At 39.0% G+C, this 12662-nt stretch overlaps 1 protein-coding gene and 1 long non-coding RNA gene across 2 annotated transcripts in view; one reads left to right on the forward strand and one right to left on the reverse strand.

Annotated features, from left to right (window-relative positions):
• Positions 1-52: 52 nt before the first annotated feature.
• On the forward strand, positions 53-2854 carry LOC112189257 (elongin-A). Its single transcript, XM_024328550.2, has 8 exons — positions 53-208; positions 848-1085; positions 1174-1311; positions 1443-1521; positions 1640-1714; positions 1857-1923; positions 2351-2401; positions 2474-2854. The coding sequence occupies exons 2-8, from the start codon at positions 894-896 to the stop codon at positions 2583-2585; spliced, it is 714 nt and encodes a 237-aa protein (XP_024184318.1). The 5' UTR covers positions 53-208; positions 848-893; the 3' UTR covers positions 2586-2854.
• An 870-nt stretch (positions 2855-3724) lies between these two features.
• LOC121051683 overlaps positions 3725-12662 on the reverse strand; it is a 30188-nt gene continuing 21250 nt past the window's right edge. The window contains exons 2-3 of the long non-coding RNA XR_005806470.1: positions 4439-4462; positions 3725-3991 (exon numbers count right to left, since the gene is read on the reverse strand). This is a non-coding gene — a long non-coding RNA (uncharacterized LOC121051683). The remainder of the gene's footprint in view (positions 3992-4438; positions 4463-12662) is intronic.

The following is a 12662-nucleotide window of genomic DNA, read 5'->3' on the forward strand; positions in this document are numbered from 1 at the left end:
TGGTACCCCCAGCGCACGTTAGCAGTAGCCACATAGAACCTTTATAACATAAGCAAACACCAACCGGGGACCTCATCTTCCTAAATCCTAATATACTTGTTCACATTTACCCAAAAAAGAAAATTATTTTTCCTTTAAAAAATAAAAATAAAATCCAGTAATTCACCTCACCTCCGTCAACCACTCTGTTCCCGTCTCCGATCACTCGGTGAGTACCCAGAACCTCAATTCCATTTTTGTTTCTCGTATTTTTTTTTCCGGTCAAGATTGGAGCTTTATGTTTTTCTTGAATATGTGTAACTGGGCATGTTGGGTTGGATTGGATTGGATTGGATTGGATTAGGGATTTGCATTTTGATCAATCTGGATTGTGTTGTTTTGTTAGGGGAGATTAATAGAGAAAGGTTGACCCTTTTGCTGAATTTGATGTGGGTTTGTGTTTATGAATTTATATGAATTTTGTTTGTTTTGTTGTTCTGTTATTGCTTGCTGATGAAGCTGATGGGTTTATATGTTCAGCTCTGTTAGATTAGTGTTCAGAGGTATATGAGTTTAGGTTGACCATTGCTGATCAAGTTTTGAGCTTTTATATTATGGAAACAGTTAGTTTACTGATCAATTCTCTATTTCATGTCATAATGGGTGGGAAGAGATTGATTTCTGGGATAGAGAAAACTCTGCTCGACTGTTTTTCGAAGCTTTTAAGGCTTGTTTTTGCCCGACAATAAATAGAGCCTACTTTTTTTGTTGAATTCAGAGCAGTTGGGTTCTGTCTTTTTCATATGGAGAAGGTTGATTACTTTGAATGAAGGCATCTGATGATTGATAGAATATATTTTTTGTTTAGGTAACAGCATTGGGGGGCATAGGCTGAGAAGAAGTGATCAGGTAGCATGGATGAGGAATTTTTTAGAGAGAATGGGAAGGGAATAGCAGCTCCATCTTTGGTTGATCTGTGCGTTCATGTGGCGATAGATAATATAAGGTACCTTGGGGATGTTGGCGAAACGGATTTCGATTTTCTTGAGCAAATCTTGCCACATTGTACAAAAGATCAGTTGATGCATATCGAGAAGAGTACGAAAGTAAGTTGTTTAAATGTTGTTTTTCTCGAAATGTTTTTACTATGCTCTAGCAATTGTTCTGATATGTCTGTTGAGTTGTTATTTGTAGGGCAGGGATTTGAGTCCAGTAACTGATAAGTTGTGGAAGAAATTGTATGAGAAGGAGTTTGGTATTGAGAGGACTAATCTCGTGATTGAAAGGATGAGGAAAAAGAAAGTCAATTTCAGATGGTTGCAATTGTATCAGGTGGGTTTTTCTTCATTATCGCCAGCCAAATTTGTTTCTTTTACTTTCCCTAAAACATTGCGAATTTGTAGATCTATTTAATGCTTCTATGGGACATTTGTATAACTATTTAACTGGGTGGTTCCTTTCAGGCCAAATTGAGGGAAGTGGATGAGGCTGAAAATGAAGCTGCTGACCGGTTAAAGAATTCATATAAAAAAGAAGATGCACGTATGTTCCCCCCATCATATTCTAGCAAAGCAAGGAACATTATATTAATTTCTTGAACTACTTACTCTCTAGCTTTTTGGTTAAACTTTGCATAATTGACAATTTTTATACTTTGTAGGGAAGCAAAGTCGCCAAGTTCGTATCTGTGAAAAGGTTCCACCATCAAGCAATAAAAGAGGTTGGGGTGGAGGACGTAGGTTTTCTGTTCTCTTATAGTTGGATCTTCATCTATCATCTTATTGATTTTATCCAAATCTGCCCGTCAAAGACTAGTACATTAAATAGGATTGAGAATGATTGTTTTTCCTTGCTGTGGTTCTGGTTAATTTTTGCAGGCAACTACAATGTTTCCAACACAAAGAGCAACTTGCTGAAGAAAGCAAAATTAGACTATCTTAAAAGGTAATGTATTTTTCTATAATGAAGCATGGTGCGCCCATATGACTCATGCACTGATATTCTTCCCTCCAATTTGCAGTTTATTTTCCAATTTGTGTATATCACATATAGTCTTATACAAATTAATATGGCATACAACATGTTTTTACTTTTTAGGTGTATCATTTCTTTGTAACTGGGGTCAAGGCTCTGATTAGGATATTTTCTATTCGTAAACATGAGATTTAGTGAAAAAATGAACTCCTTTACATAAAACTTGGCCTCATTTACCATAAAATGGTACGCAAAACATATTGCATCAAAAAAGGTCTCGATACTTGGGGAATTATTAAAGTGTTCTGATGATTTTCTTGAAGCCTTGTATCCTCAATCACAGATTCTGGTTTTACATTCCTGGTATTAACCTTTTTTGGCTCTTCCATTTGAGCAGTCCTGAGGTGAGAAATGCTGCTGTTATGAAGAGAACTGCGTTCCAGAGGAGGTGAACTTATTTCATTCTATTTAAGGCATGTTAATGAAGTTACATCCCTCTCATATTATCTGCAATACGCAGTGCCCCTCCCATGAAGAAGTCAAATGGGTTTTCTGGGAACCAACTGGGTGCCTCTTCTAATCAGAGCAAGCCCATTGAGAGGACATTCAAGCCAAAGAAGATGCCGTTCTAAATGTTCTTGTATGTGTGAAGGGAGAAGTGTCGGACCGAATGCTCAATTGAGCTCTGCAACACATCGTTGATTGAAGCATCCATTTCCAGAAAATCTTGGTGGTGGCTTCAAATTCTTAGCCCGGGGGACACTCTGGCTGTCTTCAATTGTACTGAACTCCTTCTCAATAATGATCATTTTTGTTCATTTCTTTCTTTTTCTTTGGGTCATCTTTATGTAGTATTATCTCACAACAGTATCAATAACAATGTTAAGCTGATTCTTTTTCTTCATATCTTCCATTAGATGAAAGATATTGCTATTTTTGTAACAAAAAGAAAAAAACCTATCGCTATATTATATATTAGAAACCTTTTTGTTTTTTTTTTTTTGAGGAGTATATATTAGAAAATAGAAACCTTCCCACATGCAAGAGTCACTTATTTTTTAGTTAATTATTGTAGATGAATTTGAGAAATCGATAGTGGTGAAGTTGTGTACAGTCTACCGGAGAAAGAGAGAGTGGGAGAAAAAAATGAGTTAATTCATTATATTTTTTTAAGATGAAAAAAATATTATGTAAAGTTTTGGACAAAATGATGGGAAAAGAAACTGACATTGAGAAAAGAGTATAGCAAATTACCATTAGATATAATTTCAGGCCATTTATTATCAATAGCAAACCTGTTTTTTTTTCTAATTCCCTTGCGGTACTGTAGCTGAACTTTGCGCAAGGTCCAGGACTCCAGGCCCATGCGGCCATTTTTAAAATTAATTATGTTAACTAGTAAATTACCAAAATAACTTCTACAGACTTAATGCACTGGGCCTCAGTATCATTCTGAGGGATTTCAGATTTAATGTACTGAACTTCAGTATCATTCTGACATACGTGAATTCCAATTTTTTCCACTTTCCAGAGGTAATTCTGAATACTTGTTGGATTGTTGGTATACACATAAAAAAGCCAAAGTTATTTGACCTTGCACCATTATTTTTAGTTTGAAACTTAGTAATTAAATCAATTCATTAACATTAACCAATAAAGAAGACTTCAAAAAGCTTGTGTCTATGTCAATTTACTTTCGTCAAAATCCTATAAACTCATAAGCACAAATCCACATTTGCAAAAGATCAACATTTCGTTATTAATCTCATTCAACAAAACAAATTAACATTGTTGCAAAAAGAAATCTTATAGATACATTGCTGCAAGCATATTACATATGGTAGCAAATTAACACTGTTTCCTCTTTGCCATTGCGATTAATCTGTGTATATGATAAATGCAAATATGAGTACTGACCCTCAGTAGTATACTAGCCCTAGTAGTATATTGACCCTCAGTAGTTTACTGACCCCCAGTAGTATACTAGCCTAGCCTTCTCGCGTTTGCTCACTTAAGCATTGCTTTCATTAGCTCCATCCTGCAAGTTAACTAGCAACATAGAGCATAAGGGATGACAAAGTGTGCCCAAAAATGCTTTGGCGATTACAACTCTAATCCTTTCTCTTCAAATATGTTGAAACAACTCTAATCCTTTCTCTTCAGAAATCATGCATTCAAACACATAAGAATTGTCACTAAACTTGGAGCCTAATCTCTATAGTTTCTTCCATTTCCTTCCGAGATAAAAATTGGAAAAGAAAAAACAAAAGGAAGTACGTAGAAGATACAAGCAGAAAATTTTGCAACTAATCCATGAACTTGCAAGAACACAGAACCAAAAAAAGCAACAAATTTTTGTCAAACTAACAGAAACACAAAATTAAAGCATCACAACACCACCAATCCCATATGAAACTAACATAAACACAAAACTAAAGCTACTGACCCTCAATACAAAACTGATAATCATACTATAGCTACTGACCTGAAAATGAAATATTGCTGAGTCCTGCAGAAATAACAAACAAATTAAGATCAGTACAGCTCTACCAAATTGCAAAACAAATAAACAACACACAGTCCATTATAGCTTACCCAAAACCTATGACAATACGAGGTTGAAGGTATTGACCCTCAGAATTTCTCAACCAAAATTTATTAGCTAAAACTACTAAGCATAATCAAATTTCGACAGTGTTGAATGCATAATCAGACTATAGCTACTGACCTTCAGCAACTACAAATTTCTCTACTGACCTTCAAGCCCTAGCTTGGCAGAAACCTCACCACCGGGGTCGCGCCCTCGCTTCGCTGGCTGCTTCGCCGCCTAGCTTTACAGCCTCGCTTCGCCGGCTACTTCTTCACCTAGTTTCGCAGGAGCCCTAGATGGATTTAGGGAGGATCTGGATTTTGGGACGATTTCGATTTTGGAACCGTTCGCTTGTGCATGTTTGGTAATTTTTACAATATTTGAGTGTTTTTCTTTACGATGGGCTAATGGACTATTGCAATTGTTGGCTGCATGGGATATTAGTTTTAGACTCTGCTATTGGTAAATAATAGTGTCATTTTGTAGTTATTGGTCATTACCTAAAGAGAGTAATCTTGATCTGAACCCAAATTTGCAGTCAAGTACTATAATATCTTATAGTATTTTTCTATTAAGATCTTCAATTATCCTTAATGATGCCTTTGCATATTCTGTTGCTCAGGGAATTATAGAACATGATAATATCGAACCTTGCTCCGTTGAAGAATGTCAACGAAAAGCAGATTGGCCTAAATGGAAAGATGCGATCCAAGTTGAATTAGATTCACTAACAAAGAGACAGGTATTTGGGCCTGTAACGCTGACACCCCCACGTATAAAGCCTGTTGGACATAAATGGGTCTTTGTTAGAAAGCGTAATGAGAAAAATGAGGTTGTAAGATATAAAGCCCGCCTTGTGGCACAAGGTTTCTCACAACGCCCTGGAATCGGCTACGATGAAACATATTCTCTCGTAATGGACGTTATAACGTTCTGCTACTTTGTCAGTTTGGTAGTTTCCGAAAAACTTGACATGCATCTTGTGGATGTGGTTACTGCATATCTCTATGGGGATCTAGATTCAAAGATATATATATGAAGGTTATAGATGGACTTCCATTACCCAAATCAAGTGGTTCCAAACCACGGAGAACGTTTTCAATATGGTTAAAACTCTCACTATATGAATTGAAACAATCCGGACGGATGTGGTATAACCATCTAAGTGACTACTTGATTGAGAAATGATATGTCAACAATGAATTATGCCCATACGTGTTCATTAAAAGGACAAGTTCCCAATTTGCAATTGTGGCAGTATATGTCGATGACATGAATCTAATTGAAACTATAGATGAGTTAAAAGAAACTGCTAAGTATTTGAAATCCGAATTTGAGATGAAAGATCTTGGGAAAACACGGTTTTGTCTCAGATTAGAACTTGAGTACCATAGTGATGACATATTGATCCATCAGTCAGCATATACTCATAAAATATTAAGGCGCTTTAATGATGATAAAGTGAAGCCTGTGAGTACTCTCATGATTGGTCGAAGTCTTAAACCTAGAAAGGATCTGTTTCGTCTAAAGGATAAGGACAAAGATGTGCTAGAGGCCAAAGTGCCCTATCTAAGTGCAATAGATGCGTTATTGTACTTGGCACAATGCACAAGACTAGACATCTCATTTGTTGTGAACTTAATTGTTAGCTAGACATAGGTCTGCGCCAACACGCCACCATTGGACTGGTGTAAAGACAATATTTCGATACTTAAAAGGTACGATAGATATGCGCTTATTTTATCCATACAGAGAGAAAAGAAAGGACGAAAGAATGGGATCGGGCCCTATTGGCCCGAGAGCCGCCTTCCCTGACGCCGTGACTGGCTAAACCGCCGGTGTCATCCTCTTCCCTTACATCAAAACAATGCTGATGTTTAGATGGGTTTTGCTTATGCAGGGTACCTCTCTGACCCTCACAAAGGTCGCTCCCAAATGGGTTATGTCTTTACCATGGGAAGCACTGCGATATCTTAGAGGTCTACAAAACATACTCTTGTTGCTACATCTTCGAATTATGCAAAGATTATTGCTCTACATCACGATCATATTAGAAGAACATGTGGTTTGAAGTCTACCACATATGAACCTACATGCATTTATGAGGATAATGCAGTCTGTATTGAACAAATGAATTTAGGTTTCATCAAGGGCAACAACACTAAGCATATACTGCCTAAATTCTTTTACAATCAACAACAACAAACACTTCTAAAGATTGAAGTGAATCAAATCCGATCAAATGATAATGTAGCGGACTTATTTACCAAGTCATTACCCAAATCCATCTTCAAGAAGCATATGCAAAGTATCGGAATGCGAAAATTATCTAAATTCCCATGATTGTAGTAATCAGGGGGAGATGTCGACATCAGGGGGAGGAATGATGTCTACTTGTTTGATCTCGAAGAGTGAAGGACGTCGTGTTGTACTCTTTTTCTTCTCCTCAAGGTTGTTTTTGTCCCACAGGGTTTTTGTTACTCGAGCAAGGTTTTTAACGAGGCAACATTTGAAGCGTCATGATGTCACCAGTGACACCAAGTTTGAGCAGCACAAGGGCGAGTGTTGAAGAATATTTGATTTTAGTGTGCCTTGTCAAACTATGATTACTTTATATAGTTGTAATAGGAGAGAATGTTCTAGATTTCTAGTTCTAGTTAGAATAGGAATCCTTATACTCCAAAACTATGTACTTGTAATCCCTATATACAAGACTCCAATTATCAATGAAAGAACACACCAATTTCTCTCTACAATCTCTTTTCCAACCTATATTCTAAAACATTTCTATGTTTATGTTTTGTGCTTGGTGATCCTTGATACAGTTTTACAGAACTTACCATCACTTCTATACCTTAAAATTGTAGCATTTTCCTCAACTCTTACGTACAGGTGTTGACCTAGATCGACTTGTTCAGTTACCACCCTATATTTCTTCGTATCACACACACACACACGAAGAAACACACACACACACAGAACGACCACGACCACGGATCTTCATCCAATAGATTAAAAATAATAGTACGTAACTCTATCTAGCTTTTTCTTCCATGCCACCAGTCAGAAAAATCGATAACGGATCTTCATCGAATAGATTAAACATAATAGTACGTAACTCTATCGCTTTTTCTTCCACCAATCAGAAAGATCGATTATAATAAAACTTAAAACATGGCCCGCCGGCCAAATAATAGAGACGACCTCGTGAAACATGTAATGAAAGCAATACATATGGACCGAGTGAGTCAAGTATAGACTAATAAGAATAGACAAATATGGACTGAGTGAGTCAATTCTAGAGTAATCAGAACAGAAAAATATTAGAAAAGAGGTGGCCTGCACATAAGTAGTTTTCTTTTGCCGTAAGTTCATAAAATGATAGAATACGCACTGCATGTACAAAAATACATGTTGATTATGACTAGATTTTAGTCAGCTACATTATTTCTTCCTTCTTCAGTCAATGATGAAGCCAAGTGCATGCATTAATTTTTTCATTTAGCGAAGTGCGAATCCTAATTTGCATTCAAAATGTATAATAAATTAATAAGAACCATTTATACAGAACCTTTATTTTCCTACTTCCATTTGTACAGCACCTTTATTTTCATACTTGTTTAATTCTAAACAAGTTGAGACTTGAGAATTAGTCGCCAATTTGCTCATCAACTACAAGCTTCCTTCTATAGATAGGTAGGGAATAAGAGGAAGAAGATATCAAGGCGTTAGCGTGAGTCATGGTTTAATATTAGGAATAGAATATATTGTAATTATTCCGTAGTTAGTACTTGCCTGTTATATTCTTATAATCCTCTCTATATACCTCCACTGTGAGATGAATAATACATCAAACAATTTACTCTCTAAGTCTCGTCTTGTTTGAGTTGGTATCAGAGCAAAGATCCGGAAGGGCTTTGTCTCTTTAGTTCTTTTTGTCTCATTCCGAGGATTTGGTACAGAACCAAACCACTTTGTTTAGGTTTGATTTTGTCGTCCTCTAGTGTTTATCTGGTCTTCGTCTCCTTAGAGACCGACTTGCTTCCCTATCAATCCAAACCGGGTCCACTGTGTCAAACCAACCACGCCGGTGTTCCAACCTCCACATACTGCCGGCTCCATCTGTTCTGACCAGCTTTGCCTTCCTTTCAGATCGGATTCCTTCCCCATCCAGATCGGCTTCGTCTCCAGTCCAGACCGCCACCGTTGTCCGCCGTTCAGATCCAGTTGCCGGCGTCGTCCCTTGATTCCAGTCCGTTTCTCCAGATCGTGCCACAACCGGAGGTCCAGATCGTGCCACACCGGCCGTGCCCAGATTGTGATCCCTCTTCTCCGCCACGTTTTTCGCCAGCCTTTACACCGGCCGTGCCCAGATGACCCACCTCTGGCGTCTGCTCCAATCTCCGGCCTCTCCGGCCTAGCACAGCAGTAAGCAACTCAACCCAGTCGACTCAACTCGGTCAACTTGACCCAGTTGACTCACCTCGGTCAACTCGACCCAGTCAACTCAACTCGGTCCACTGTCAACTCTCTTCAACAGGTTCCAAAAAAAAAAAAAAGGAAAGAAAAGAAGAATCTGTTATTGTTTTTTGGAGCTGTTTATGTTCTTATTTCCGCTGCATACTTTGAGATTTATGTGTTTTTTACTATTGTACTATTACAATGGGTGGTGATGACAGTCAAAGTTCTAAGGTCAATGAGGTGCAGAAGGTTGAGGTCTCTGTCAAGAGCTCAGAAGGTGGTTGTTTTGGGGGTACCAAACTCACTGGTACCAATTTCCAAACATGGAAGAAGATTATGTCAGTTTATCTCTGTGGAATCCACAAAATGGGGCATGTGACTGGAACAATCAAGGCTCCTAGGGAAGATGATGTGGAGGCCTATGCTAAGTGGGAAGATGATGATGGGTTTGTAATGTCAATTCTATTTTGAGCCATGACTGATGATGTGCTACAGATGGTGGAAGAATGTGAAACTGCTGAGGCGATATGGAAGACATTGGGGGATTTATATACCAACGAGTCTGATTTTATATAGGTTCATGAGTTGATGTGTAAAGCTGCTAGTATGCAACAGAATGGGCAACCAGTCGCTGTGTATTTCACCAAGCTGAAGACTGTATGGGCTGAAATTGATCAGAAGCGTCCTTGCAAGATCAAGAATCAAGAAGATCTTGTATGATACTAGAAGGAGAAAGAGCTAGAAAGGGTTCATGTATTCTTGAGAGGGCTTGATGAGAAGCATAGCAGTGCCAAGGGAGAGTTGCTCAGAATGACAGACCCGCCTAGTTTGAACACTGCTTTTACATACATCCGTAAGGATGAGTCTCAGCAGGAGAGTGTCAAACATGCTCAGGTTGAAGTATCTAGCCTAGCCATTCAGGCCAAGTCACCGGCACCGTTCCTTCATCAGCAGAGTTCAGCCCCACTTCTTCAGCAAGGTTTCCCACAAGGCTTCACCAACCGCATTCGGCCTCAATGTTCTTATTGCAACGACCTTGGGCATGTTCGGGAGACTTGTTGGAAGTTGAACCCACACCTTAAACCTAAAAAGCAAGGCTATCGTCCTAAGGCAAAAGCAGCTGCTGTTCAATTGGTCCAAGAACCAGATTTCTGTGGCGTGGTTGGTCAGGATCATCATACAGCAGGTGGAGTTACTCCTACAGCTTCTATAGCTGGTCGAGGTAAAATTGGTATGACTTTAAAGGTTTCTCACTTTGTTGGTTCTGATACATGGATTATTGATTCTGGTGCCTCTGACCATATGACTTATGATAAATCATATTTTATTGAGTTGTCTTCCCCACCAGTGTCCTATGTCACCAATGCCAATGGTGAGGCTTTTCCTGTGTTAGGGTCAGGGTCCGTGCGTATTACTCCCACTTTAGAACTTCATATTGTGTTATATGTACCTGACTTGTCTCATCATTTGATATCTGTTCCACTGTTGAATGCTGAGTCTAAATGCTCCGTAACCTTTTATCCTATGTATGTGATTTTTCAGGATCTTCTCACCAGGGAGTTAATTGGTCGGGGGTATCTGAGGGGCAGATTGTTCCATCTGGATCAGACAAACGCAGGGGAGAAACCAGGAGCACCGTCCCGCGCCGCTTTGACTTCGAATTATGACAAGCTAAGTGAAATTTGGTTGTGGCATCGCCGTTTAGGGCATCCATCTTTTAGTCTTATGAGGAAAACCATGCCTACTATGTTTATTGGTGTGGATGAGTCTGCTTTACATTGTGAAACATGTGTCTTGGCCAAAAGTCATCGTGTTACTTATTCTCCTAGTCTTTCTAATAAAAGTGTTATTCCTTTTGAGTTGATTCATTCTGATGTTTGGGGACCTTCTAGAGAACCCACTGTGTCCGGTATGAGATATTTTGTGTTGTTTATTGATGATTGTACGAGATTGTCATGGGTTGCTCTTCTTAAAACCAAAGATGAAGTCTTTCCAGCTTTTCAAACTTTTCGTACCCTTGTTCAAACACAATACCATAGCATTATTAAAGTCCTTCGTTCTGACAATGGAGGAGAATATGTTAATCATGTTTTCCAAGAGTTTTTCAAAACCCATGGGATTGTTCACCAAACCACATGTCCACAAACACCAGAGCAAAATGGAGTGTCTGAAAGGAAAAACCGTCATTTACTTGTTATGGCTCGTGCCCTACTCTTTAGTGCTCATATGCCTAAGTATCTTTGGGGCGATGCTATTCATGCTTCCTCCCATCTTATCAATTGTCTTCCCTCCAGTGTCCTTCATGGGAAAATTCCATTTGAGGTTCTTGCCTCTCATGTTTCCTTACCTTCCTTTCATAATCTGCCTGCTCGTGTCTTTGGTTGTGCTGTTTTTGTCCATATTCCTAAAAATCAGCGGTCTAAGTTGGATGCCCAAGCGCTTAAGTGTGTGTTTGTGGGCTACGGAGGGTATCAGAAAGGGTACAAGTGCTATCATCCACCAACCAGAAAGTACTATGTCACTATGGATGTTACTTTCTTTGAGGACATGAGTTATTTTTCCTCCTCCGATACAGCTCTTCATGGGGAGAATTCATATTTTGAAGAGCTATATCATTATCATGGAGAGGGGGAGGAATCAGAAAGCAGAGAAGAAGTCGCACAGACAGGAGGTACTTTGACCGATCCAGTTGAGAGCATTGGCTCATCACCTCCAGAAGCAGAAGCTCCAGACATCCAGACACCAGTTTCAGTTGAAGACACAACTGCCCCTACTGCCATCACTTCTACCCCTGACCCACAACTTCCTGGTACTGAAGATCACTCATTTGAGGTATGTCCACCCACTAGTACTAGCAATAGTGAGTCTAATGTTGAGCAATATGTGTTACCAAATAGGACCACTCGAGGTCAATCAGCCAAAAGATATAAACCTACTCTTACTGCCAAATCAAAATACCTAGTAGCCAATTATATGTCCACTAGGAGGTTGTCTAAGTCATATGAATCATTTGTGAATCAAATATCTGCTGTATCAGTACCTAACAGAGTGCAGGATGCATTGGGGGATCCAAAGTGGAGGAAGGCAATGGATGAAGAGATGGAGGCGTTGCAGAAGAACAATACTTGGCAACTTGTGCCTCCACCACAAGGCAAGAAGGCTGTAGGCTGTCGTTGGGTGTTTACTGTGAAACATAATGCAGATGGATCAGTGAATCGATACAAAGCACGTCTTGTAGAAAAAGGGTTTACTCAGACGTATGGTATTGACTATGATGAAACATTTGCTCCTGTTGCTAAGATGAACACTATTCGGGTTCTGCTATCGTTTGCTGCTAGTTTAAACTGGCCACTCCGACAGTTTGATGTCAAGAATGCATTTCTTCATGGAGAGTTAGCCAAGGAAGTATACATGAGCCTTCCACCTGGGTATATAGTTGCTTCTCCTGGTGATTTTGTATACAAATTGAGAAAGTCTCTGTATGGTCTCAAACAGTCGCCTCGTGCTTGGTTTGGGAGATTTTCACAGTTCATGCGGAAGGTTGGTTACAAACAGAGCAACTCAGATCATACCTTGTTTCTCAAGCATCAACAAGGGAAGGTAACAGCTCTAATTATTTATGTGGATGATATGGTAATCACTGGCAATGATACTGTTG

This window comes from Rosa chinensis, chromosome 2 (assembly GCF_002994745.2).
Source record: "Rosa chinensis cultivar Old Blush chromosome 2, RchiOBHm-V2, whole genome shotgun sequence".
Classification (NCBI taxonomy): domain Eukaryota; kingdom Viridiplantae; phylum Streptophyta; class Magnoliopsida; order Rosales; family Rosaceae; genus Rosa; species Rosa chinensis.